This window comes from Corapipo altera, unplaced genomic scaffold, assembly GCF_003945725.1.
Source record: "Corapipo altera isolate COAL_440 unplaced genomic scaffold, ASM394572v1 343, whole genome shotgun sequence".
Classification (NCBI taxonomy): Eukaryota; Metazoa; Chordata; class Aves; order Passeriformes; family Pipridae; genus Corapipo; species Corapipo altera.
Window position 1 is genome coordinate 5,335,374 of NW_020884913.1, and position 26,763 is coordinate 5,362,136.

General features: G+C 54.9%; 3 protein-coding genes across 7 annotated transcripts in view; 2 read left to right on the forward strand and 1 right to left on the reverse strand.

Annotated features, from left to right (window-relative positions):
- The first annotated feature begins 1,606 nt into the window (after positions 1–1,606).
- SLC9A3R1 (SLC9A3 regulator 1) lies at positions 1,607–11,658 on the forward strand. Its single transcript, XM_027654718.1, has 6 exons — positions 1,607–2,066; positions 8,166–8,327; positions 9,106–9,259; positions 9,801–9,841; positions 10,372–10,470; positions 10,593–11,658. The coding sequence occupies exons 1-6, from the start codon at positions 1,662–1,664 to the stop codon at positions 10,755–10,757; spliced, it is 1,026 nt and encodes a 341-aa protein (XP_027510519.1). The 5' UTR covers positions 1,607–1,661; the 3' UTR covers positions 10,758–11,658.
- A 2,440-nt stretch (positions 11,659–14,098) lies between these two features.
- NAT9 (N-acetyltransferase 9 (putative)) lies at positions 14,099–17,416 on the reverse strand. The gene is made up of 6 exons (XM_027654724.1): positions 17,154–17,416; positions 16,376–16,485; positions 15,330–15,467; positions 15,058–15,117; positions 14,789–14,883; positions 14,099–14,705 (listed from the first exon to the last, which is right to left on the reverse strand). Exons 1-6 carry the CDS (start codon positions 17,228–17,230, stop codon positions 14,559–14,561), a joined length of 627 nt encoding a protein of 208 aa, XP_027510525.1. The 5' UTR covers positions 17,231–17,416; the 3' UTR covers positions 14,099–14,558.
- A 434-nt stretch (positions 17,417–17,850) lies between these two features.
- The window catches only part of TMEM104 (transmembrane protein 104), a 44,297-nt gene continuing 35,384 nt past the window's right edge, over positions 17,851–26,763 (forward strand). The window contains exons 1-6 of one of the 5 annotated variants that reach the window (XM_027654712.1): positions 17,851–17,935; positions 19,395–19,505; positions 21,358–21,479; positions 23,422–23,503; positions 24,443–24,545; positions 24,951–25,031. In XM_027654712.1, coding sequence (XP_027510513.1) covers positions 19,461–19,505; positions 21,358–21,479; positions 23,422–23,503; positions 24,443–24,545; positions 24,951–25,031 — 433 coding nt within the window. In that variant the 5' untranslated portion in view covers positions 17,851–17,935; positions 19,395–19,460. The other 4 variants (XM_027654716.1, XM_027654714.1, XM_027654715.1 and 1 more) reach the window with 4 other exon arrangements.

Below are 26,763 nucleotides of genomic sequence, written 5' to 3' on the forward strand. Positions count from 1 at the left end.
CCATCCTGGGGCCGTACCACAACATGCTTGCCCTGGTTTTCCTCTCTGCAGGCATCTGCCTCTGGCCGCCGTGGGATTCCTCTCCGCCGTGTTTCTCAGGGCCGAGCGGCCGCGGGCGAATGCTCAGCCGAGTGGAGGAAACAAATGAGCCCACCCTCGGCTCCCAGCTGAGTCCCACGGAGCTGGAGCACGGCCACCCCGAGCACATGAGGGGTTCCTCAGCCACTGAGGTCCCTTCAGCAGGGGATTCAAGTGGAGTCCCCTATGAGGGACATGTCCCATGGCACGCAGCCGTCCCCTCCTTGCTTGCCTGGCTGCAGCTCGGTGAAACACGATCCCAGCTGCCCTGAGGACCTTTGGCCAGGTGGAACTTCAGCCAGCCTCAGCAGTGGGAGACACCAACTTACCTCTGTGCCACCCTCCCTGGGACAATTCCAGGAGCCAGCTCTGCCTGGCACCAGCACTCCTGCTGCAGTGCTGGAGCAGCCCAGGCTTGCTACTGCCTTGCTCTGCCCTGGCTGACCCCAAACCCCAGGATCTCACATGCTCATAACCCACTGTAGCCACTTCTGCTTCCCAACCCACAAGCAGAGAATGTGGAGCCAGGGCAGTGCACACCCCAGGGGGTTTCCTCCGTCTTCCCACCTTCCTGCTCCCAGCTCCAGGGTGCCAAGGGGCAGTCAGAGACTGCTGGGTGAGCAGGGCTGCTCCATTTCTGCCGCACAGTCGGTTACCGGAGTTACCGGCCAGCGCGGCCTCCCCAGCCACGTTCACACGCGGTTTCGGTTTGGGGTTTTTGTCTCACTCTGAGCAGCCCTCCAGCCCTTCGCCTCGGAGCAGCCCTGGGACCGGCATCGCTCTTCGAGGACAGGGCGAGGGAATGGGATGGACGTGCCCCCGAGAGGACAATGTGTGCCAGCCGGGATGTGCTGCGGGCAGAGCGGGGACAACGGGGAGCGTCCCGTCGGTCTCAGGCCAGTCGGGGCTGTCCCCGGAGGGGTGGCAGAGCCGACCCGAAGAGGAGAGAGCTCGGCGGGGAGCGGGGGCTGCCGCGGGGGGCCCGGATGGCTGACACGGAGAGGCAGAGGTGGCCGCGGGGGAGAGGTGGAACCCCACGCGGGAGCGGCCGGACCCCACGGGGGAGCGGCCCAGCCCCGCTGCCGGCGGCAGGACCCCACAGGAGAGCGGTCCGGCTTCCACTCGGGAGCGATGGAACCCCACGGGGAATCGGTCCAGCTCCCACGGGAGAGCGGTCGGACCCCACGGGGGAGCGGCCAGACCCCACGAGAGATCGGCCTGACCCCATAGGGGAGCGGCCTGGCCCCAGAGGGAGCGGTCGGACCCCACAAGGGAGCGGTCCGGCCCCGCTGCCGGCGGCAGGACCCAGCGGCGCCGCCGCGCCCGGGCCGCCCCAGCGGGGCGAGAACACATTTGCATACCCATGCGGGGCAGATTTGCATAGCCACGCCCATATATTTACATAACCCTGCCCCCTCGCTCTCCTTATTTGGCGGCCATCTCCCCGTCCCGCTCTCCCATTGGCCGCCCCGCGCCCTGCGCCCCGCCCCCGTATATAGCCGGGCGGCACGGCCCGGGCCGCGCAGTTCGCTGAGCGCGGGCGGCGGGACGGGGCGGCCACAGCTCCGCCCGCTCCCCCCGCCATGAGCAGCGGCGCGGGCCCCGCCGCCCGGCTCTGCCGCCTGGAGCGCGGCCCGGACGGCTACGGCTTCCACCTGCACGGCGAGAAGGGCAAGCCCGGCCAGTTCATCCGGCTGGTGGAAGCGGGCTCGCCGGCCGAGCGCTCGGGGCTGCGGGCCGGGGACCGGCTGCTGGAGGTGGATGGCGAGAACGTGGAGCGGGAGAGCCATCAGCAGGTGGTGGAGCGGATCCGCGCCGCCGCTGGCGCCGTCAGCCTCCTCGTCGTGGACTCGACGGCCGACGAGCAGCTGTCGAAGCGGGCCGGGGCGGGTGCCGAGCCCCCGGTGGTCGGCGGGCAGGCCGCCCCCGTGCCGGTGCCGGCGCCGGCGGAGCCCACGGCGCGGGAGCCCAACGGCGGCGACCAGCGGGTAAACGGGCGGCCGGGGGGGGCTGGGGCTCGGAAAAGTTTCCGGGAAAGGGCGTGATGTCCGAGGAGGGGAGGTCGGACCTCCCGGGACCGGCCCCGGTCGTCGCCTTCCAGCGCTGGAGCGAGCGCATCTACCTCGGCCTCCCGCGGGCGCTCTGTCTGGTCTCGGTCTCGATTCTTTCTTTCTCTATTTTGCTTTGCTTTAAACGCCGCTCCCCAGGAGCCCCGGGCCCTACCGCGCCCGGCTGCTTTGCCTTTTTTATTTTAAATTAATTTTTTTGTTTGCTTGATGCTCTTCTCTCCCAGCCATGCTGGTGACGGGCGGGGGCAGGCGGGCACACCGGGCTGGTTGGACCCATAACCGAGCAGCCTGTTGTGTCCTGGAGCCCTTCGGCCCGTCCTGATGCTGCAGGGCCGGTAAAACGGGGTGAGGAAAGTGACAGGGCGAGCTTTGACGTGTAGGTGAGCCCAGGGCTGGGCTGAGGGTGGCTGGCACTAACCCACGCCAAAATACAGTAAAAAAACTGTGGCAGAGCATGTTTTTGCAGGCTGTGACTGCAGGTGTTGGTGGCAGTCACTCCTGCCCTGAGTGTGTTCGGTCTCTGCTGTGGAGTGGAGATAGTGGAGCCCTTCCCGGGCTGGAGGACTCATCCTGACAGTCAGACCCCATGTACAGATACTCAGGAATGTTGGCCTTCAGTGTGTGTGGGAGTTAGCAGTTGCACAAACAAAGTGATGTAGAAAGGTGAGGAATTGAGAAATAGCTGACCTTTCCTGCTCCGAGTGGTTCCTAAGAAACACTCTGGGCAGCGGGAGATAATACTGCTTTTTATTTACCCAGCAAAGACTTGTTTGTTGTGACAACAGAGATGTGGATGGTCTTCCTGGGAAGCGGCCTCCTGGTGTCCCCAGGGTGGGGAACGTTCTGGGGAAATCTTGTGACCCGTTCCCAGAGAGACTGGTGCAAAGGAACCTTCCCAGTGTAGACACTGAGCCCCAGGCAGACCTTGGTGCCTCGCTGAGCTGTTGTCACACAGGGTTTTGCTTAGGACCAGGTGGTTTTGACTTGTGTCTCCTGCTGGACTTCAGCCTCATGCCAGCTGCCTGTTGCCCCTGGTCAGGCTGATCCACTGCAGGCACAATTCTCATCCCTGCCTGGGTAAAGTACTGCTCCAGCACCTCCTCGATGGGCTTGTTCAGGTGGGAACATCCAGGCTCTCTCCCTGTGCTGCCCCTCTTGCTTGCTGTCCCCTGTGTCACCCCATGTCCCCCAGGTCTGGCCCCGTGCCGGGCTGTGGTGCTGCCCCACGCGGGGGGAGCGTGCCTGTTCTCCCGTGTGTCACAGTGCCAGCGCTGCCTCGGGGCCCGCGAGACCGTCTGTGCTCTGCTTTCCACTCCCAGATCTCTCCACAAGCTGGGAAAGACAAAAAGAATGTACTTAATGCAGCTCCGGTGAGCCCCCTGCCAGGCTTGGCGGGCTGAGGACATAGGGAACAGAGCCCTGACGTGTGGGGTGGCTGCCTGCTCGCCGTGTTGGCTGGAGTAATGGAAAGGGCATGGGAAGCTGGAGATGCCCCATAAGCTCTTGGGGCACAACCCCTGCTGGAGATTCCCCACAGACTGCTGGGGGACAGTCTTAGCTGGAGATCACTCACAGGCTTGGGGAGCAGGCTCGGGGCACAGCCCGTGCACAGTTACTACCGGCGGTTTCTCTGTTCACAAGAGCAGGAAGCGGGTGGCGAGGGGTGACGTGGGGTGACATGGGGTGACATTACCACAAGGCCCCAGGACAGTTTCTCAACAGGTATCAGCAGGAAATCTTGCGGCTGGGGACAGGGCTTGGTGGAAAAGGCAAGTGAGTTTGGAGACATCGCCCCGGCTGGGCACCCACCAAGCAGGGTGGGAAGATGCCGGGCGGGATGGGAGCCAAGCCGGAACAGGCAGAAAGGGATTTCTCTCTGGCAAGCCAGGAACACACTGTCGTGCCTGTTCTCCGGACACTGGCGGACAGCCGGTGCTGGCCACCCCATCCCCCTGCAGCCCCAGCACTCTGGGTTGGGTGGGATTCCCTGGGATCACTGGGGAAGTGGGAGATTTGCATGTGTCAGAGTCCTGTTTGTTTTGTTGGGCTGGACTTGCCTTTATTTGCTTAACAAGCCTGGAGACACTTGAGAGCTGTGAGAGCTGCCTGTGGCGAGGAGTGATCGTTTAACGTCTCCCACTTTCCAGCAGAATCCATCCTCTCTCCAAACCCTGCTGGGTCTTGAATGACTGGGACCCCCCTGTGGTAGGGGGTCATCAGTCACACCCCCAGCTCTCAGTGCTGGGCATGGGCTGAGGAGATTTTGAGAGGCTCATCGTGGGCTCCCTTTTCATTCCCATAAAACCTTAGACATTCAAATCCCCCTGATGCTGGGATGGAGGTTTTGAGCCTCCCTGGGGAGCTGATCCGTGCACCCCTGTCTGTGGTGCTGAGCCAGCACAGTGATAGTTTTACACCCCTGAGGCCAACCCCGCTTCCTGGGGCCCTGTGCTGTGTGAGTGTCCCCAGTGAGAGCTCTTACAGTTCATCCCCCCCTCCTTGTGTTTCCGGAGGCTTCAACTGCTCAGAAGTATCTTGAGAAAGTTTCATGCAAACCACACGGTGTTCACGGGGCAGCACCAGGTGCTGCAAGCCCAGCACCCTGGCATGGGCTGGGGCTGCTTGTACCAGGGCAGGGTGTTTCCTACCAGCCCCGGGCCTCCCTCTTGCAAATTTAGTGCTAAATTAGAGCCCTCCCTGCCAGCAAGGCTCATCCCTTCTTGTAAAATCTGGGTGAGCCTCCCAGGGCTGGGTTTTGGGGTATAACGGGGAGCATTTCCCCCCTCATTGGGAGCATTGCACTGGGAGGTAGCTGATGTTTAATTAGGAAATGAATTAAATTTCCTCTCAAGGCAGCTGCATGAAAAGCAGCTCCAGTTGAACAGGACGTGACAGGGATGCTGCAAGGAGGCTGCTTTGCATCCCCTTTGTATGAAGGCGGAATGTGTGCGCCAGATTTCGGGACCCGTGTGAATTTGCTGGCCCAGGCGTCCTCGAGCTGTTTTGTTACTCTTTGAGTAACTGGAAATGCTGCTGCTGCCGATGGGCTTGATGCTGCTTGTAGGGCTGAAATGGCTGTTGCAGGGCTGGGAGGTGGGGAGCGGGTCCTGATACCTGTTCACTTGGGGTTCCCATGATCCTGGGATTGCTGGTCCTGCCAGGTGGCTGAAGGTGCTGTGGAGGGTTGGTCCAGCAGCTCCTGGAGGGAGAAGCATATGCCCCAAATCCTGTTGCAGGATAGGAATAGGGATGCATTGCTGCAAAGCTCCCCATGTCAAGTGGGTATCTCTGCAGACAGGTGTCCCTCTGCTGCCCCTGGGTGTGGAGGAGAGGGGTGGCACGGGATGCCCGTGCGGGGGGGCTGAGTCCGGCTTCCCCCACCTCCCTCCCCGCCGGAGGTTGTAATTGCTCCTAAGGAGGCTCTGCCGGCTAATCCGTGTCCCAGCACTGCGGGAGGGCTGCTGGCCTTGGAGGAGAGGATGCAGCAGCTTAGAGAAATTAGGGGCATTTCCGCTGTCCTGCTGCCCAGCTCCATAGCCACGAGGTTTCTCTGCATCCCGGGTGTTGGCCCCAAACCCTCTCTCCTCGGGTTGTTAAGCCCAAGGGGGACTTTGGGGCTGGAAGGATGACCTACCACAGAGTGCTGGACCCGTGGATGGGCAGGATATAGCTGCTGGAGGATTGGATGCATTTGTTTTCCTCTCTGAGAGGCAGAATGGTGGCTGCCCACGGGGTTTCTGCTGGCACTGGGGATTTGGGGAGGGCACAGGCAGCCTGGCACGCTGGGCTGGAGGAGCTGCCAGCCACTGGTGGGGGGGTGCTGGGGGGGTGGGTCACGGCCTGGCTGGGCTGCCCTCACACCAAGTGCTCCTGCCTTGACCAGCTGCCTTTGAGGGATCAGTGCCTCCCTCTACTATGACCTGTCCCCCTGTCCGGAGGCATCTGTCCACCCTGCAGGACTTCCCACCCCCTCCCAACCCCCCCAAAATTCATGGCACCAGTGCCTCAGGGAGCCCAGGCTGCCAGGGCTTTGTTGGTATGGGTGGGAGCGAAGTCCTCCCTCCTCCCATTCTCTCCTGGGAGCACTGCCAGCACCGCTTGCCGGGTGCTCCCTCCGGCTTTGTCCCGAGCTATCGGCGTGGAGCAACCCCACAGTGCTGCCAAGGGCACCGGGAGCGTGGGTGCTCCGGAGCCTGACCCCCCTGCTTGAGGTCAGGCCAGGGCAGGGCCCTGAGGAGGTGCTGCCTTTCTCTAGGCTCCACCGGGCTCCTGCCTTTTGTCCTTATTTTGGGTATTGTCTGTCCCTGTCCAATTGGTGCATGGGTGGAGGATGCTGTCACACCCTGTGAACCTGCTGCCACCCAGGCACGGGGGGGACTGAAGGGCAGCTGGGGCAAAGTTGAGGGTCACAATCCTCCACCCAGCTGGGGAATCCCCATTGGGCATTGCCTGTGGAGCTGAGCCAAGTGGGGAGCAGGTCCTGCATGCCAGCGCTGAGGCATCCCGGGATCACCTTCACTCCTGGCAGATGCGCTGGGTGCTGCCTGCACCTCCCTTCCCGGGGCGTTGGCAAGTGGTGCTGGGGTGGTAGCTGGCCTTGACCATGGAGGAAGGCGTTGTGTAAGAAGATGAGGCTTTATCAGGGCCTTATCACAGCATTTGGCTCAGCAATTGCAAATGCGTCACCCCAGCCCGTGTGGGACCCTGTGCCACTTCAGTGCTCTCAGATGTGAGGTGTCAGCACTCCAGGACCCAGGTTTTCCTGGCTGGGAGCAAAGGGAAAATCATGGCAGGGAAGCACACGTGCTGTGCAGGGGATAAAGGGCAGCACGGTGCAGGTGTGGGAGGGGAGATTCCTGCAGTGCCTCTTCCCAGTGATGCTATGGGTACCAAAGGAGAAAAAATTATCTCAGAAGAAAGATTAAATACAAAACCTCTTGGCAAGGAATATTCCAGCAGTTTGAGCAAGGCTTGGCTGCTGGGAGAGCCCAACCAAAGGCCAGGGGCTGGTGGTCAAGGCAGAATCAAACCATTTTATCTATAAATGTGTGGAGGTGGTGTTGGGTGCTGGGGTTGGAGCAGTTCTGACGGTGCCACGTGCAGGTGGCTGGTTTGTGTCACCTGCTTCCTCTGATGCTTCCTGGGCATCCCACTCCCCACTGGGTGAGCAAAGGCAGTTCCTGTGTGCCAGGCTCCCAGGGGTGCTCCTGCTTCTTTCTGCTGCTCAGAGGGTGGGGAGCTTAAAGGGCTCTCTGTGGGCCGGGTACATGTGGCTGCCCCTGCGGTGTTCCCTGGCACCAGGTGCTGGTGGATCCACAGGTCAAGGTGAAACCAGGTGCAGATGAACTGGGCATTGCCTCCTGGAGAGTTGAACATCCTAGGTCACGCCGCCCCGGTGGAGCTGGTTTCTGTTTTGCAATCCTGGAGGGGTCATGCCGGGGCATTGAGGCTCCTCGGCATCGCGGCTGCTCCAGAGGGATCCCAGCTGCCTGCCCAAGCCCTTTGTGCCCCTTCCCTGCCAGCAGTGGCTGTGGGGTGCTCTGGGGTGGGGGATCTCACTGGTCCCATGGCTGGGTTTGCTGTGGAGGGGGGCTGCAGCTGGCAAGGGTGTGATGGAAGGGACCTGCTCTGGTGGTTGAGATCTCTCTGGTAGCTAAAGCTTCACGAGTGGGATGGGGTGGGGTGGGGGTGCTTCCCAGCAGCCTGGGCTGTGTTTCCTCCTCCACCTTCATGGCGGTTGCAATCCTGATCCCAAAAGGAAGAGCGTGGTCTGGGGACACACATAATAACGTGTTTCTTCAACGTTTCACTGCAATTAGTGTGCCCTGCACCTAATTCATTAATTAATGCCTGGGATCATGGGGTGTTCGGCACGCTGCTTCCCAGCTCGAGGTATCAGTGTTTGCAGGTGGCCACACAGGGATGGTGTCCCAGGGAGATGTCTGAGGGTCCTGGTGCTTTCCCTGGGTGTTGGGGGGGGTCTGAGAGCAGTTTACCCACAGGCTGTCCCCATTGCAGGAGGAGCTGCGACCTCGGCTGTGCCACATGAAGAAGGGCCCCGATGGTTATGGCTTCAACCTGCACAGTGACAAGAGCCGCCCGGGGCAGTACGTGCGCGCCGTCGACCCCAACTCGCCGGCCGAGGCAGCAGGGCTGGCCCCCCAGGACCGCATCATCGAGGTATGCTGGGGTGGGCAGGGTTCTTGGGGAGGGGTCTCCCAAAAAACCTTGGTGCTCCCTAGCATCCCGGTGGCCGGGAGGCAGCTGCCCTTTGCCGGGAAGGTGTGTGGTGTCCCTGACACTGGTGGTGACTCACAGTGCAGACACCCAACCTGCACCAGCCTGCCAGTCCCCACCCAGGGGTGCAGCACTGTGGAGGGTTGGGGCTGAGCACTAATTGGCTGGCTGTGGGTTAATTAGCAGTAGCACTGTCCTTGGGATGTCCCTGGGGTGTGGCAGGCTGGGGACAAGGTGCATGATGGCCCCAAGTTCTGCTGCCAGACATGACCAGGGTGGGGATGGGGACAGGGTTTGTGCCAGGTGGGATGATGACCCATGAGGGCAAGGACAAACCGAGCCCCAACCCTGCTGCTCACTGGGGCGTGGGGCTGCTGCCTCATTTGGGCTGAAGTTTTAGGGTCTCTGGGGACCATGAGGGCTTTGTCTCTTGCCCATGCTGCCCATCTCCTGTGCCTGCCCTGGGTCTGTGCCCTGCCAGGCACTCCCTGCCAGCTTTGCCCGTTCGATCCCGTGCTAATCACTCAGAGGAAAATCTGCTTTTAATGAGGTTTTCCTGGCTGCGCCACTAATCCCTGTGAGGCTGTAAATGCTTGCAGGGGCTGCGGGGTGGCTGTGCTGGGGTTGTGACTGGTACCAAGGCGGTACCCAGCCCCTCTGTGGAGCTCTCAAGGGATGGATGTGCCCTGGCTCCAGGGGTGACGTGGTGCCTTGCCTGCAGGTGAACGGTGTGTGCATGGAGGGCAAGCAGCACAGTGACGTGGTGGCAGCCATCAAGGCAGGCGGTGATGAGACCAGGCTGCTGGTAGTGGATGTCCTCACGGATGAGTTCTTCAAGAAGTGCAAGGTGGTGCCCTCGGAGCAGCACCTGACAGGTGGGCTGGGGGCTGTGCTGCGAGGCTGGGGGTTTGTGTCATCTCTGTCAGCTTTGTGTCACCAAACCTGGGGTGCTGGGGTGCTCCCTGAGCCCTAGGAGGTGGAGGTTTATCACCCTAGGGCCAAGCAGAGTCACGTGGCTTTGGTGTCTCCCTGCCTGTGTGGGGGCCCTGTGCTGGGGTGGTGGTTTATGGCCCTGGTTTGCACTTTGTCAGGGTTTATGGCCTGGGGAGTGAAGAGGCATCAGCTGCCCTTCGCTCTGCTCCATGGGCCCCTCCCTGCTGTCACGGTGGTCCCCAGGAGGATGGGGAGGGGTTCTCACTGGGCTCCACATCACTGCTGCCATCATGGGGATGTGCCTGGCAGCATCTCCCTGTGCTGTGGGGTTGGCTGCAGGGGCTGGTTAGAAAACTCAGGACCTGGCCAGATCCTGGGCAGTGTTGTGTGAGCGCTGGCCATGTGCAGCCTTTGATTGCCCCACATTGGTGAGGGGACAAAGCAAATACATCCTCACTTGGTGCCCATGTCCTTGTCCCACAGGTCCCTTGCCAGAACCAGTTGCCAATGGCGATATAGAGAAGGTAAGAGCCTCGTCTTGCTTCTAACCCCATCCATGCCCATCTCCAGGCAGGGACCCTCCTGTTCAGGTGTCCCCATGGACAGAATGATGCCACCAGGGACTGCAGTGCTCCCAGGCTGCCACACAAGAGCTGGTGCCACTGGGAAGGGGACTGGGAACTGGTGTCCCCCAGGAAGGGAGTTGGTTGTGGTGCTGAGTGTAACAGAGATGGCTGCAATTGCCTGTGCCTCCTCTCCTTTTGCCTCCTGATGCTCCAGGGCTAGGAGCCCTTGTGGTGCTGCAGGGAAGTAGCATCCAGCCCTGCAGCCTCCCTCCTCCTCCTGCTCCAGCTAAAGCCAGGGCAGTTGGCCGGGGTTTAATCCCTCCCCGCTCCAGATGGGCAGTGCTGGAGTATTTATGTGCCTGGAGCTTGTAGGGGATTACATGTGGGGAAGGACGGATTTCGTGGACCCCCGTGTGGGACTTGCAACTCCAGTGGTTTTTCTCAAGCCACGGGGGCTGGAGCTCTCATTCCCTCCCTGTTTCCCCCAGGAAAACAGCGGAGAGCCACAGTCCAACTCGGTGTCCGAGAGCCCGTCCAGCCCCGCGCCTCTGGCCGTGTCCCCCAACTCCAGCGAGACCCACAGCGAGGTAGGGCTGGGAATGCCGGGGGGAGGCAGTGGCTGGGAAGCGGGATCTGGGATGAGCCCCCACTGTGGGGCTGTCCTGAGGGGGGACATGGTGGGGCTGACACAGCCTCTCGCCCCCCCCAGCCCCACATGGAGGAAGGTGACAAACGCCACTCAGCATCCGGCTCCCTCCTGGACCTCGACATCCCGCTGGCCGTGGCCAAGGAGCGGGCGCACCAGAAGCGCACCAGCAAGAGGGCACCCCAGATGGACTGGAGCAAGAAAAACGAACTGTTCAGCAACCTGTGAAGGTCCCTGGGGCGGGGTGAGGGTCTGCTGGCCCCTCCCAGCCTTGCACCCACCTCTCCTGCACCCCCCTCCTCCCTGCCACGGGCTCCTGGCGGGGATGTGGGGCTGCTCCCCACCACCCTGACCTGAGTGCTGGGGCTCAGTGGCCAGTGAGCATCCCTGCAGAGGGATGTCTGGGCTAGAGAGAGACAGGGGTGCTGGGCGTGCCCCCTCTCAAGAGCCCATCCCCAGCGTGCTCCTCCAGCCCTGCCTTGAAGCCCTGCACATCCTGGTAGGCACAAGCAGGGATATTGGGAGGGATCAAGAATTTGGGGTGGCCTGATGCCCAGTTCTGATCCCTGCTGTTCCCTGGTTCTTCCCCCACCCCCAAACCCTATCTCCATTTGAGCCACCCCCCAGATTTCCCTTTAACTGAAAAACCCGAGGCTTTTAGTGACTCTTGCCAAACCCCACCTGCCCAGCCACTGACCACAGCCGGGGTGTTTGACCCCTGCCTGGCAAGCTCCGTCCACGATGACCTTGTCCCTTTGCCTCTTCTGCTGCAAGGAGGGACACGGGTGCCCAGCAGTGAGGAGACCTCAGCACCCACCCTGCCCCTGGGGCAATTTTGGGAGAGGAGAGGGTGTCCGGAGCCAGCACAGCAAGCAATAATAGTCTCCTTTACTCCTGCACACTCCTGGAGACAGAGCCGATCAGGGTTTGAATCCAACACTGTGTAATTTAAAGGCTTCTCATAGACTTCTTTTTTTTTTTTTCCAATCGCACCATTCCTTTTTTTTTAACTGTATTTTGTGGAAATTCTTCCTGTGGATGTTTTGTTTCTATGTGGTGCAATCAGGTGTTGTCGTACTGTTGAGCTCAAGAGAAATTCTGTTTACTGGAATAAACCTTCCTGACTTCACGTGTCTGGTTTAAGGCTAAATCCTTCCGGAGCCTGAGAGGGTGCAGGGGCTTGCTGTGCCCTGGGGCTGGGGGAAGAGGCAGGTAATGTGGGGGACACTGGGCCTGGTTTGGATGCCCCTCAGCACCTGGTGGGGCCAGGATGGGGGGGTCAGGGAGGCACCGGCTGGTCCCAGTGGGGGTTAATGCCTCAGGGTGATTAAAGGATTCTAATCCCTTGGGGAGTGCAGGGGAGTGAGGGCAGTGATGCAAAGCTCTAATCCAGGTCTGTCAACCAGGCTGGAGGGCAGCAGCTCTGTTGGGGGCAGCTCCAATTTGCCCCCAGCCCCCCTGGAGGTTTTTAGGGTGAGCCTCGGTTGCTCCTGGGTTGGGGGAAAGCAGGGGGGATGGGAGGGGTTGTTTGTCCCTCTAAATGGATGGATCTAGCCCTGGGTGGCTCAGCAGGGCCAGGCTGGTGGCACCATGGCTGCACTGAGCACAGGGCAGGGCTGGGCCCGGTCTCTGCCCAGTGTCTGCATTTCCTCCCCTTCTGCACACTCTTGTTTTGTGCTCCAAACTTCCAGACAAGCTGGTCTACCTGAGCTAACGAGTGGTCACAGAGGTCTGCACCTCAAATGACAACCAAGTGACAAGGTGTCACCACATTTCCAGGGAATGTGCAGGCTGTCACTTCCCTCTAGAAGCTGGGGGTGGGGTGGGGGGAGCCCATTCCAACGAGCCTCATCCTCCAAAGGTGTCCTCTGAAATAGGTGAGCTCCTGTCTTCTCTTTCCTACCTTCACCCCCTTGGAGAGCAAGCAGGGCATCCCAGCCTGGCTGGGGCTACCCATGCAGGGCAGGAGTGGGGGCATCCACTGGGTCCCAGGGGCATCTTTTGCCTCTTGGCCTGGTCGGAGCAGCTGGGCACTGGTTCCCTGTGGGAACACTGGTTGAGCCTCGCTGGGACCACCCCAGCCTGGGGGAGGGCTGAGCTCCAGGACAGACCCAACTTTGTTTTGGGTTGCCAGGCAAAGGCTTTTCCCAGCCCCTGTGGAGGCGGGAGAGCGCCGGCGTTGCCAGGGGACCGGGGATGCCAAGCTGGGCACTCGCTGGCTCCAGAGCAACCGGCTGGGCATGGGGAGCTATGACAGGATATCACTGCCCCTTTTCCCTGGCACCAGAGGTTAAGTTATTTTTCCCACCTTGTTCGGCTTTTAGGGGAGCAAATCCCAGCTCAGCTCCATCTCTCCTCCCAGTTTGGCCTGGCTCCTCTGGCACAGGGATGAAACACTCCACGGAAGGAGCACAGAGCCAGCAGTTTGCCCAGCAGGTTCTGCAAATCTTGTTCTGGAGGACAGAATCCATTCCTGCCTGCAGCAGGTGACGAAGAGCAGGAGGATTAGTAGCCCTTGTCATGGTAATCCCAGCGGGAAGTAGAGCTGCTCTTCACTTTATTACCACACAAAGCTTTCCCTACAACTAAATCCACGCTAAATACTTGTTGTTTTAAAATACCGTGATACACTGTTCCCACGCTTGGCTTTAATATTAGTCACAGGAATCATGTATTTAAATTAACTAAAATTGGAAAACTAAAACGCCGCAGGCTCTAAAAATACAAGGCACAGCAACACTAAAAATTCCACAGACTGCCAATCTCCAATATAAACATCCCTGGGCGAATCTGAAAGTTATTACCTGATCCTGCGTCATTGGAACAGATAATTTCTGGTCTAGGATTAGCCATTACGGTTGCTACTACAGTGGGAAAACACACAGGAGTCAGTTATCCTCCTTACCTTCTGTCCTCTCCTCTTAGCAAGCCTCCCTGCTGTGCAGAGCATGTGTAGGGCAGGAGAGGTCAGGCTGAGTAACTGCAAGGGTAAGTCTGTCCAGGGGGAGTCAAGCAAGTGCCCCTTCTTCATCCATAGATCTTGGATCTACCACTGCTCAGGCTGGTTAACTCCCACCTAAATATATCTGCCCCTCAGTCATAGATATTTTCCCCCCCCATCCTTCTTAGTGGAGCAGCAAATGGAGCTTCCAGGCTCAGCAGAGCAAGTCCTGAGCTGCTGGAAGAAGGGAGCTGTCTCCTTTCACTGTGTTCTCCTGTTCCTCCTTGCTTCCATCAAAGCATCCACAGAAAATGAAGTGCTATATCCCTTCAAGGCTGGCCTAAGGTTTCCAGATATGGAACACGGCCCTGAAGCTCCAGGGGGTTTGTCTCAGCAGCCTCCTGCAGCTCCCAGCCCCTCCCTTGCACAGCTGTCATGGTGGGGCTCAGCTCTAGTCTTGATCAGCCAATATCAACAATTTTCATCACATTAACTTGCCCTTTGGTTGTGTTCACCCACACTAGGGCCTCTCCCTGCCAGGACACAGCAGTGCCCCCCTGCAACGCACCAGACCCTGGAAGACTGGGTTCAAAGAGTCTCTGTTGTCTGTTACAAACCATAACCACACTTTGAGCAGCCAAAGCAAGCAGCTGAGCCCCACACTGTGCTCAGGCACCTCAGAGTTTTGTCTTTTTTTTTTTATTCAAGAGTAAACAAACTGAGCTGCCAGCGTATGAGACCATGTCTGCCAAACTGATGAATCCTGCTCCAAGGGCAGTGGGAGAAGTTACTGCTTGTACAGAAATTGGTGGCACCAGGAAACAACTGCTGGTGATTTTAGGCTCTGCTGGAACGGCATGTGAAGGTTACAGTCATTCCTAGCCAAACCTGTGAATTAGTGGCTGTTCTCCAGGTCCAAACTTCAGGCTGTAATTCTGGCTGGCGCAGCAAAGTGCAAAGTTGACAGGATGACAAAGTAACTGAAAACAGTCAAGTGCAGTGTTGGCTCAGCGGTGTCCTCCACACCCAGACCTTGCAACAGCGTCCAACTCCTCCCTGGAAACCCAGCCAGTGTCTGGATGTGTCTGTCAGGTCTCCAGCACCCCAACTGGCCGCTTCAGCTCAGTGTAGCTCTTCTCCTCCACGTGGTTTGTCTGTTCCAGGAGCCATCGTCTCTCCTGGTCACTGACATCCAGCTTCAGCGTCACCTCCTGGAAAAAGCTGTTCACAGCAACCTGCATCACACAGAGGGAAAGCAGCTCAGTACCAGTCATGGGGGAAACATGTTCTCTGGGTAGAAGATGGGCTGTTACTGCACCTCCTTAAAGTGAAGCTTTTTGAACATGCAGATACTGGCTTCATTTTCCTGACCAATCTTAGCCTCAAATTTGGTGATCCCCAGGCTTCTCACTCCTGCAAAAGAAATCAGAGAAGCATTTCTGTTACTAGTTTGGCTTCTATAAAAGCAGAGGACTCCAGTCTTGGGGCAGATGCATCCCTTACTAGCCTGTCTGAATCACTAGGAGTATGTGCTTCTGGATCACAGGCTGCCTGTACTCCTGTTCCTGTGCACTGAGCCACCCTTACCATAGGCCATCATCAGCAGAGTTGCCTCCTTGCCAAACCCTCTGCCTCGGTAGCAGGGCTCTGAAAGAGACAGTCACAGAGTCAGCATCCACTTATGGGAGACAAATCAGCCACACCAGACACTTTTCAGAGGAGACTGTGACCTGGACAGACAAAGGTCTCATCAGGGCTGAACAGCCACTGTAAAGCACGAGAATAAAAAGCTGCTGCATGTAACACCTGTCTGCAGCTGCCTTTAGCCGTGGTAACAAAGCTATGAAGCAGAACTTGACCTGCAATCATAATTTCAACCTCTCCCAGGGTCGGATCCTCAGCGTTGGTGAGGAAGAGGTTCACGTCCCCCACCATGCAGGACTCCTCCTCCGCCTGTCCCGGCCACCGCGCCGCGTCCAGCACGATGAAGGTGCACTCTGGGGAAGACAAGAAAGAGGCAGCATTCTCAGGGCATGCTGAGCATTATCCCCAAATCAACGAAGAATGAAACTAAATGCGGGTAACGGTCAGATGAACAACAGTTTCCGCACATTAACAGCGAGGAAGAGCTAATAACTGGGTTTCCCACGCCAAGTGTGCCTGCTCCCAACCATAGAAACGTAAGAAAGATTTGGAAAAACCCGTTGTGAGGGTGACAAAGACACCAAGACTAGAAGCAGCATGTTTTAAGGAGCATGAAAACGTCCATCCCATGTCTGAGGTCTCCTTGCCTTGCCTCACTCAGCAGCAAGTTTGGGCAAAGAATTGTTTGGTGCACAAGAGGCTGAGACCTAGTGATTCATCTGGTCCATGTTATTACTGCTTTGAGTAAGGCTTTTAATGCTTTGAGTAAGACAAATACTCCAGACTGGGGTCTTTGCCAGCTTCAGTATTTTCTAGCTCACTACATTTCTACCAGGCTTTTATGGGCAGGGATTTGTTACCTGTGGGAGAGTCAGGGAATCAATTCAGTTGCTTCAACCAGATCATTATAAAAATCACTGGATTTCTCAAGGAAAAATACAACCTCTTTCCACTTTTTTATAATGATCAGACCTGGGGAGTGCTGGCTGTGCAGGATCAGCTCAGCACATAATGCTGTGGGAAGTAATTCACTGTAATCTTTAAAAAACTGCATAAAAAGGGCACCAGCAGCCCTGGACATCCCTAGTTCCTTGACATGGTTTATATATAACAGAAAGCCAGTTCAAAGCTGCTGTTGTAGAGGGTCTCACATCTCCTCTGGTTCGGGGGGAGACTCCCAGCTCACTGTGGGTCCTTCCCGGGACAGAAGGGACCTGCCCACCACTCCCATCCTTCCTTAGAGAACATTTCAGGTGCTCACTGTCGGCATCCTCCCTCCAGCTGCGCTGCATCTCGTACTCCTGCTCCAGGCTGAGGGGCTCCGAGGCCGTCAGGCGCTGCAGCTCCTCCGACTGCATCCACTCGTGGTACCTGACAAGGGACCCAGAGCCACGTCACTGCCCCAGCTGCAGCACTGCGGGTGGATCTCCCCCAGCAACCTGAGGATCAGGGCATAAACCAGCTCTGGAAGCATCACCCCGGCCTTTGTGGCAACTTAAAAGTGTCCACAGCCTTCTCTCCCTTTTCTAACACAGGAATTTCTCTGTAGAAATTCAGTGGCTTTGCCTGAAGAGTGCCCAATGCAAACTGGGTGGTTTTGAGAGCACTGGGTTCCTGTGCATTTCATCCCTCCTGGACGCTGACAAAAACATCAGTACTGGCATCTTTGAGGCTGCAGCTGTCCAGGCCAGCACTTCACAAACCTGCACACCTAATGTATCAAACATCCACACATTTAAGTTTTGTGGCTTTTTTTGCTCTTACACTGTCAGTAGGGAAAGGCATCAACGAACAGGAGAACCGCTGGTGTTCACTCACTGACAGGCAGGTATTTCCCCTTTTCCACGGGTATACTCAATGGCACAGATAAAGTTATCCCTTTCAGCAGAGCCGGCACAGAGCACAGCCGGGCACGGAGGGCACACTCACTGCCTTCCCAGGAGTGATTCCCAGAGGGAAGAGGCCCAGCCCCCTCTGACCATCACACTCGCTTCAGAGAGAGAAGTGAAATCAGACCGAGCAGGACACGAGCCACGTACCGGGGCACGTGTGCGGCGGTGTAGGGCACCAGCGCCACCTTCTTCCCTCGCAGCACCGTGTCCTGGTTAATCTTCATGGCCTCGGCACCAAGAAAGAGCCCCAGCGACCCGCTCCGTTCTGCGGCGAGGCCGAGGGGGGGGGCAGCGCTGCCTGGAGCCTTTCGGGAGCGCAGGTCACGCCGATCCCCCACACCAAGGTGCCCGAGGGGACCCCGGGGCCGGGGGGGCTCCGGGACCGCGGGAACCGCCACCGGCCCGTCACGTGGATCTGCCGCGCCGCCCCCCGAGCATGCGCAGAGCCAACACAATTGCATTACGTCATCGCCCCGCCTCTGCATGACCCCGCCTCCACCATACCCCGCCCTCGCCCCGCCCCCTTTGGCACCGCCCCCTATGGCCCCGCCTCTGCCCCTACCCTGCCTCGCCCCTTCCCACGGGCCAATGGCTATCGGCGTGTTTACCCCGGCCCTGCCCCGTCCTGGACACGCCTCTGCCCTTTCCCGCCCCGCCCCTGTCCATCCCGATCACGCCCCCTTTTTAGACCGCGCCCAAGCAGGCCCCGCCCCGTCACCTTCACAGCCCCGCCCTTTTCTGGCCGCGCCCCCGCCTGGCCCCGCCCCGCCTCTTCCCTGGCCCCGCCCCTTCCCGCCACCCAATCGCAGTTCGGCGCTTTCCTCTCCGCCCCGCCCCTCGAGCCGGTCACGTGCGCGGAAGGTTCCGGGCGTGCGCCGTGAGTGCCTCCCGCGCGGCGGGGGCGGGGCCGCCGGCACGAGCCGCCGCCGGTGAGGGAGCGGGGGCGACCCGGGGCGGGACCCGGGGGAAACGGGGCCGACGGCGCCCTCGAGGGGTCTGAGGGGCGTCCCGGGGAGAGACTGTGGGGGCGAGGGCTGGGGAGGGGCCCCGCGGGCTGAGAGAGGCCTGGGGAGGAGGGTCCCGTGTGGGGCGGGGGTGCAGCGGGCGGGGTGAGGAGGCCGCGGGCTGTGGGGGCTCTGTGGGGCGGGGGGGGGTGTTCCCCCGGGCAGGGCGGGGTGAGCGAGCGGCGTTCCGGCTGTAGGGCAGGGCCGGGGGGCTCTGGAGGCCTCGCGGGGTCCCGGGCCCTGGGGTCGGTCCGCCCGGGCTGGGTGAGGGCCCTGCCCGGGCTCCTGTCCCGGGCTGTCTGTCAGCACACCCCTGCTCTTGCTGCCTGTCTGCCAAGCTCGGCTGCTGCGGTTTGAGCCCAGGTCTGTCATAAAAGATGATGTTTGGCCTCTTCTCCTGAGGCTGGTCCAGTTATGACCATTCTGAGCTGTGCTGCCAGAGTGATTTCTGTCATCCAGTGTGTGTGTGCCAGCTTACAACTGTTTGTTTTTTTAGTGGTGCTCTTACCTTGTGAAGCTCGTGCTGATGATTTGTCCCAGTTTGTGTGGCTGAGTAAGAGCACATGTACGAAGCCCCTAAACAATTCTACTGTGGCTAATTACTGACACTGAAACCTTTCAGGAGGCTTTGGTTCTCCCCTCCACCCTTTTTTATATCAGAGTTTACTTTCAATAAAATAAAGGGACAATGTCTGCCTAAACTATATATCCAAAAGTGCTAAAAACCGCTTAATGTCCCACACCAGCTCTTCCATCCTTTTACCCATTTTTCTTGTATTTCATTAACGTTTTCATCAACCGTAATTATCACATGAACCGGCATAAACTGGGGGAACTGTGACATTGAAACTATTCCACTTTCTTCTCTTTCCCCAAATACTTCTGCTTTGGAAACCTTGGCACGTGAAAAACATCTTGGCGTGTCTTTAATAGGTGCAGTGTTTTAATTTGTCTGCTTATTTCTGTACTTGATTTATGAGGAGAGACTGTAGGCTGGTTTTTGCTCTTTGATGTGCAGTAGGCACGTGCTTGAAAAGAGTAGCAGCTGCATGAGAAGCAGCAGTGTGAGCTCATCCTCAAGGCAGTCATTCTTCCTCTTGAGGTTTTAGTATATGAAAGAGCCCCTCTGGCTGTTTGGGGAAGGTGAAGTTTGGTCATCACGTGCTGTGAAAGGGGCAGGGCCTTTTGGTTGCTTTTAAACTGGTTTAACAGGTATGAAAACTCACAGAGTGTTGGACCGAGTGGTGCTGGTGAGTGGGGTCTGTCCGAAGGGCAAGGTCCTGTTGAACTCTTTTAAAGTGCCAGAAGATTGATGTACAGAAGTTGACTGGTGAGTTCCTCCTCTTTCTAGCAAAAATAACAACATTTTCTGATGTTTCCCCAGGTTAAAGGGAAGAGAAGTTGAAAACACCCTCCTGGCTGTGCTCTGGGCCTCCCCTCCGTCTCCATCATGGCAGGGGGCATCACTGACACTGGAGAGCTTTACTCTCCATATGTAAGTTCTGCTGCTTGGGGGTTTGCTCACAAGTTGTTCTTTTTTTCAAAATACTCTTCCCTCAGCATTGTGTTTTCAGATCCCACTTCCCCATGGGCGTAACCTCAGTGTTTCAGGAGATGATGGTGGTCAAAGGGTAGTTAAAAATGCTTAGTGTTTGTAGTTAATGGAGGTTTTTCTATATCAGAGATTACTGTAACTGAAATAAAGGGATGATGTCTGCCTAAAGTATAGATTAAAAAGTGCTTAATGTCCCACACCAGCTCTTCCATCCTTTTACCCACTTTCCTTGTATTTTATTACTTTTTTCCTCAATCCACAGTGTAATGTGAAGCACCATAAACTGGAGGAACTGTGACATTAAAACTATGCCCCTTTCTTCTCTTTTGGTACTTTATATAAGCTTTCCCCTGAATTTCTCAAAGTTTACTTAATTGTAGCTGTTGCAGTAATTTGTTTTAAACCACTTCACTTAAAATTAGCAGTCAGGATATTTCTTTCCTGTAATGTGGTGGCTGGTGCAACTCCAGAGCCAATTACTGCTTTCCTATGTTACTGGAAATACTGGTTTTCATAGCCACAAGTCTTCATAAAATGTCAGCTTTTAAAAACAGAGCTTTGCAAACATGTTTTGTTTTTTGTTTTTTGTTTTTTTTTTTTCTGAAGTGAACTCACTAGATACAGAATCAGCCCTGAAATCTGTGTGTTGGCTTTTAAATGCTTTAAAACTTTCATCCCCATGGTAAGGATTGAATTTAGGAGAACAGGATATTAGGCTGCAGAAATAGGACACAGCTGAGAAAATGGAGAACTGAGACAGTAACTGGGACGTTTGGACCCTCAAGGATTAGTGTCACCTGCTCTTATGTTGTTAAGTTGGTGTTGCATGAATTTCCTGGAGTAATCTCAAAGGCTGTGACTGTTCCCTTTCCCTGAAGATGTCTGACCAGACTGAACTCATGGGCATCATCCTTGTCCTGCCTGCTTGACCAAAGTTAAGGAAAATCATCATTCTGGGAGGTTCAGCACAAGATGAATTTGCTGTGCTTATGCCAGTGAAGTGCTTGCAGGGTCTCTGGGGAATAGTTCTCCTGATGGTAATTGCTCCACGCCCACAAAAGTGTGCTCAGAGACAGTTCTTTACTGGCTCTCCTCTGGAGAGATTCTGACCTGTATTAAAATAAAACCCCCAAAGCACAACAACTTTGTGGCAATTTTTGATCTTGAATTCAGCTAAGTGCATAGCCTGGGGGGTCCTGTCCAGGTGCAGAGTTCTCTTTTGTCCCTGGGCAGTAAAAAAGCTCATTGCCAGAGAAGATAAAATCCTTTCCCTTCAGGAAGTAAAATCCCTTCTTTAGAAGGTGCTCAGCTGCTTACTGGTAAAATGTCAAGTAGGCTTTGAATTAGAATTCTTTTTGGATATTTCCTGCTTGACTAAGAATAAAGAAGAACAAGCACTTCTGAAAGATAACTCAGGTGCACAGTTATAACTGCTTGGGTTCGGGTTGGAAAACAAGGAGAGACCCCAGCCCACAGTGCAGACCTTCTGGTAGAAGGCAGTGATTTGAAAACAAACAAATAAAAAGCTCCTGTGCTTTCTAACTTTAAAAGTTAGAATAGAAAGAAAAAAATATTTTAAAATAACTAGGAAAAGGGAGAGGAATATCAGTTTTTCCAGAAATGTGCTGACACTGACTTTGTTCCCTTTGGTTATCAGTCCCCTCCTCTAGTTATTTCTTGCTCCCACCCTGCCCTCTCAAGGATTGCCCTCTCTGTGTGAGTCAGTGCATGTGTGAGGTGTTTTGGGTGATTCCTGGCACGCTCTGATGCTGGATCATGTGGCTGGTTGCAGGTTGGCCTGGTTTACATGTTCAACCTCATCGTGGGGACAGGAGCCCTCACGATGCCAAAGGCCTTTGCGACAGCAGGGTGGCTCGTCAGCCTCATCCTCCTCATGTTCCTGGGATTTATGAGGTAGGACAGGAGTGTGTGTCCCTGGGGGATTGGAGGAGGGTTCAGCTGGGTGGGGCTGTGAGGACCATGTTGACTTTTGCTGCTTTCCTGTGCTCTGCTCCTTGAGGATTGGTCTCTGCAGTGGTGTTGCCCTGATTTGGAGGGATGCACCTCCCGACTGCCTGCAGTATGGTGCTACATCCCATTTTTTGACTGATGGGCAAGACTTTTGCTCCAGTGCAGAGTCTTCTAGGACTTTTCTCCCAGTTTCCTTTTTTGTCCTTACTGTGGATACGTTCCATGCTCGCCTCTGTCATGGATCAGTTCCCCAAACACCACTCATGTCACAGGTGACATGGGGTAATGCTTCTGTTCTGTGACTTGCAGATGTGATGCAGGTGTGTAAGCTTTCTCTGGGCTTCTAGCAATGCTCTCACAGCTGCAGGAGTGTCAGGAAAACAAATTCATATATAGCCAGGCCTATCTTATCCCCTCCAGACCTTCACTACTTGAGACCTTGGAGCTGCTCTCCTGATTTTCCCACTGGCTCACCATGAGCTCCTGCCCAGGTGCCTCCATGCTGGAGCAGCAGATGGAGCTCAAGGCTGTGGATACAGCGCTGGTGTCCGAGGAGCTATTGATAGAATTGCCATCTTCTGATGGGCTGTGAATCTCTTCTTGCTTGGTTTTAAAATAAAGACAAGAATTTTTAAAACAAAACCAAAATCCCCTCCTGCCGTTTGTAAGAATGGAATTTTGAAGTCCCAGCCTTGTCAATAACCAGCTCTCTCAGCCTGAACATGCCTTTAGTTTTGAGCCAGAGCCTTTGGGATCTGTTAGATGCTGCTAAACAGAGGAACTGTATGGTCATTACTGGCTGTAGTAATGCTTTTAGTGCCTCACCCCTGAGCTGGATGCTGTAAACTGTGGGGATACCAGTAACTGGGAGCTTTGTAAGCAAGTCCTTTTAGCCACATTAGTATAAAAGCATAAATTCAATGTATGAAGCTCAGCACCAACAGAAAATCCTTCAAGGTCAGCAGAAGAGCACAAAGCTCCAAACCTGTGTACCAGAACTGCACTGGATTAAACTGAAAAGGTGCAGCTCAAAGGAGTACGTGCCTTGGGAGCTGCATTGCTCTGTGGCTTTTGTTCTGGTGCTTGTGACTTCCTCGTGCCCGCTGGGCACCTTCAGTGCAGGAAAAGTCTGGGCGGAAATTGCCACACAGACCTCAGCACTTTCTTTTATTCTTGCAAAACTAATCTCTCATTTGAGCTCGATAAGCGATTCTGGCTCCTAAAGCAGTGAGAAACCACTTTAAAGCCTTAAATAAGATTGATTTGTGGGGTTTTTTGAATTTATTAATATCAGAGGACAGGTTTTAGCCGAGATAATGATATTCCTTCCATCAGTGGCTCTCGCTGTCTCCCTGAACAGCCTTTCCCCTGGCCTCCAGCAAAGTGTATTTGCATGCATGTGTGATCTCTCCTTCTTCTATTGCTGCTTTGCTTCTGATGCCATTTGTAAGATTATTTAAGAGACTGTAGTACCTTTGCCACAGGCCCTAATAGATGAGTTTCAGAATTGTACTGTGCTCATCCTAGGCTGTAAAAAGAGGAAGGAAACTTGCTTTCTAGCAAAGGGCAAAGTCCTTTTGCTGTCTTCAACCCACAGAAACACCAGGAAGGTGCCTTCCAAATATCTGAAGTGTCTTATTGTATCTGAAGGAGTGTTACACTTTATTGCATTTTGTGGTCTGCTTGAACACCTGAATCTCAAGAGCAGAAGGGAGCAATAAAATGAGATGAAACACTACCAAAACAGTGTGTGGGGAGCTGGCAAAAGGGTTGGTTTTGTTTGTTTTTTTTGCTCCTACAAACAGATGGGAATAATTCTCCATCTCTCTTCAGTGACAGTTCTTGACTGTTATTGATGATATCAATTGAATTCCTTTCTCTGTAGCTATATGACTACGACCTTTGTGGTGGAAGCCATGGCTGCTGCAAATGCCCAGCTGAGATGGAAGAGAATGGAAAAACGCAAGGTTTGTGTGGGGTTTAATTTTATGTTTTGTTGTGTTCTTCTATCCTGTAGGATTTGCCTGGGATTCCTCTGATTCTTTGCCGTGCCTCGTTACGAACTCTAAAGAAATAAATTTCTACTGTACTTAACTTTGCCATATAAAATAGGGCTGTTAGTTCCCTGTGGGGTTGCTCATTAAAGACAGGATTTTCTGCTCCTGCTTTGAAAAATCTCTTGTGCTGTTCACATTTCTTACTGATCGTGCTCTCCTTGCCCAGAAGCGCTGCTCAGTGAATGTGGAGAGGTGGCAGCCAATATATTGGTGCTATTTGGAGTGTGCTGAGGACTATAAATCCTTGCTGATCTCAGGTCATTTAACTGGGACAGGCTGGAATGTCCTTGCTGTTACTTGGGCTGTATCCCAGGGAATGGACAGTTCTGAATTATGCCCTTCCTGTAAAGCTTACTTGTGGCTTTTCTGGATCAGAGGGAGTTGTGATTGTTTGCACTGATTTAGACCTCTGCCTGTGTTTTAGTGGGATGGAGTTAGGAGCTAGACCTGCCTGCTCTGACTAGCTGAGACTTTATATGTTTAGATTTATTTTTTATCTACCAGTTCTGCAGCGCTGCAGATCTGCCAGAAGTTTCTGACTTCCTCGTGCCACGTATCACTACAGGAGTTGGGCACTGTTGCTGTGTGCGTGACCTCAGGCTGGGACAGCAGAGCCTGTCACTCACTTCAGCCTGCTCTGCTAGTGCCCTCTTCTGCCTTCCACAGCATCCCAAGGTCTCCCTGGTGTTACCTTTGCTTGCATGTCCTTCCAGACACTCAAAAGAAGGTCTCAAACTCCCTGTTTGAGACCTTCTTTTGAGTGTCTGGAAGTGACCGTGACACTGGTGGTGCCGACGCCTTTACTGCGGGTAACACATATCTCAGCAGTGGTCTGGTCTTTTCATCCAGGAGGATGATGAGGATGAAGATTCTTCCTCTGGAGTATCTGACAGTGATGTTCTCCTCCCAGAGGGCTACGAGCGAGCGGAGACACGGCCTATCCTGTCAGTTCGTGAGTACCCAGTTCATGCCTTTGCTGCTCCAAGACCTTTTCTCTGCAGACAGTGTCCCAGAGAATTCCACAAGTGTGGACTCCTCTGTTCATTTCACCCTTAATTCCATGTGCTCACATCCCAAAGTCCTTAACATTTGCAAGATAAGACTCATTGAGAATTCAGTTTACCTTCTGCAGTCTGATAAAGATCTTTTCCTTCTAGGTCACTAAGATGAGAACATCTTATTTTCTAAACACTTTTAAACTAGCTTTGGTAGGGTAATTGGACCAGTGACTCTGCAGCTGTGGAGTTGTACAAACTGTCCTTCAAACTGCTGCTAGAGCTTCCCAAGTGTCCAGGCAGTTTGGGCTCTGGGTTTACTGGAGGGATTGGTTGAAACATTTCTTTTTTCCATCGTGCAGAGAGACGTGGCTCACCCAATATCTTTGAAATCACTGAGAGGGTGGAAATGGGCCAAATGGCTTCCATGTTCTTCAATAAAGGTAAGCGATGCATATTTTCAAAAGGCCCTCCTGGACACTGTGTGTATGGCTGTTGCTTAAGTTTGCAAGGTTTTTTTCAGTGTGGGTTTACATCCTGAGTTTGTGATAATTCTACCCAAAAGTGTCATTTCTTCTCTCTGTGGACTGTGTTCATCCTCCTGTGTGATGTTTCTATGAAGTATTTGTGGGCCAAGTGGGCCAGAACCTGCTGTGGTGGGCACAGAACTAGCAAAACACTGCAGGTTATGGGCCCAGTTTCTCAAGACAGGCAAGTGTGAGTCAGTGCCTTTTCTGACTGCCCTTCACCTGCCTCTGAACTGCATCTGTCCTCTGTGATCTCCACTGTTTAAAGCAGTAAAGCCCAGCTGCAGTGTTTGCCACTTCCATCTTGGTTGTAGCATTTGCGAATAAGACGTTCAGGCTTCCCTGAGCCCTGTATCAGTCTGAAGGAGAAAGACTTCTGGTGGGAGCTTCTGGGAATTGCCTGTGCCTGGGGAATCATCAAGAGAGCTGCTGGGACATGGACTGCTGAAAGGGTCCCCGCTGAGCATATGACAGGCAGCTGGCTTGTGTTTCTGTTATTAAATGCTGCTTGTATGCCAGGGAACAAACTTATAACTGTACTGCAATACATCCCTGTCCATTGCTGCGTGCAACAGAAATGCAAACCACAGTGGCAGGGATTCTGAAACCTGTGAAACAGTACAGTGAAATGCTGTGCAGGGCCAGAACATCATCAGGCACCGTGGCTGTGCAGTTTTGAACCTGTCAGGCCCCATTTCTTGTGGAAAATGATGTTTTCCCTTGTTCACTGGCCACCTTGCAAAGAGGTGACGGGCTGGTTTTTTCCACTACGTTACATCAGCATTATGCCAGCGTAAGGCTGTTGCCTCTGAAGGACAGCTGGGCTTAAGTAGTGAAGATTCTATGAACTATTATTTCTGATTTTAAAGTCTAATTGGAAAAAAAAACCTTTTTAATTTTCATGCATGCCTCTTCTGGGCTTTTGTAGATTTAAATCACACAGGACCATCAGAATAATCCACCTTGGATCAGGATGCCACATTTCTAGTCAGGGAAGAGAAGTGTGTCAGAAACATCGTGTTCCTGGTCTTGTCTGTAGCACTGAGTTGCTCTGACCTCAGAGAAGTTTTTCCTTGTTTGCTTTGCTATCTGTAAAACACTGTGAACACTTCCCTGTGTCTCGATATTCCTCTGAGGAGTAATATTTGGAAATGCTTTGAGGGCAATCACCATATAATGGGGTTTAGCCGTGTTGCTGAGGACTCGGCTGTGGAGGGCTGGAGGGTCACAGGAGACAGAGTGTCCTCATAATCAAGTTCCAGGAGGCCCCTTCTTTGCATATGCAAAGGGGAGCTGAAAAGGATGCCCCAAAAGCAGGCAGGTGTTGGGCAAGTGCCTTCTGGACCTCTCTGGTGCTCAGACACTAGAGGGTGCTGGGAATACGTGTCCTCTCTCTGCCGGCACCAGCGTAGCTTCCGAGCAAAGTGAAATAAACTGCTTAGTACTCTTAAATCTTAATCCCTCTTCTTAATGTTGCTTTAGCCACAGTTATCTGATTTCTGTGTTAGGGATCCTCCCCAGGGTCTATTGAGCCCATTGCAAAGGGATGAATCTGTCTGCAGGAAGGCCACTGGAACAGCTGCAGACCACGGCCTGACTTAACTTGTGACTTCCAGATGGGAAGAGTCTGGGGCAGCTGTAACTCATT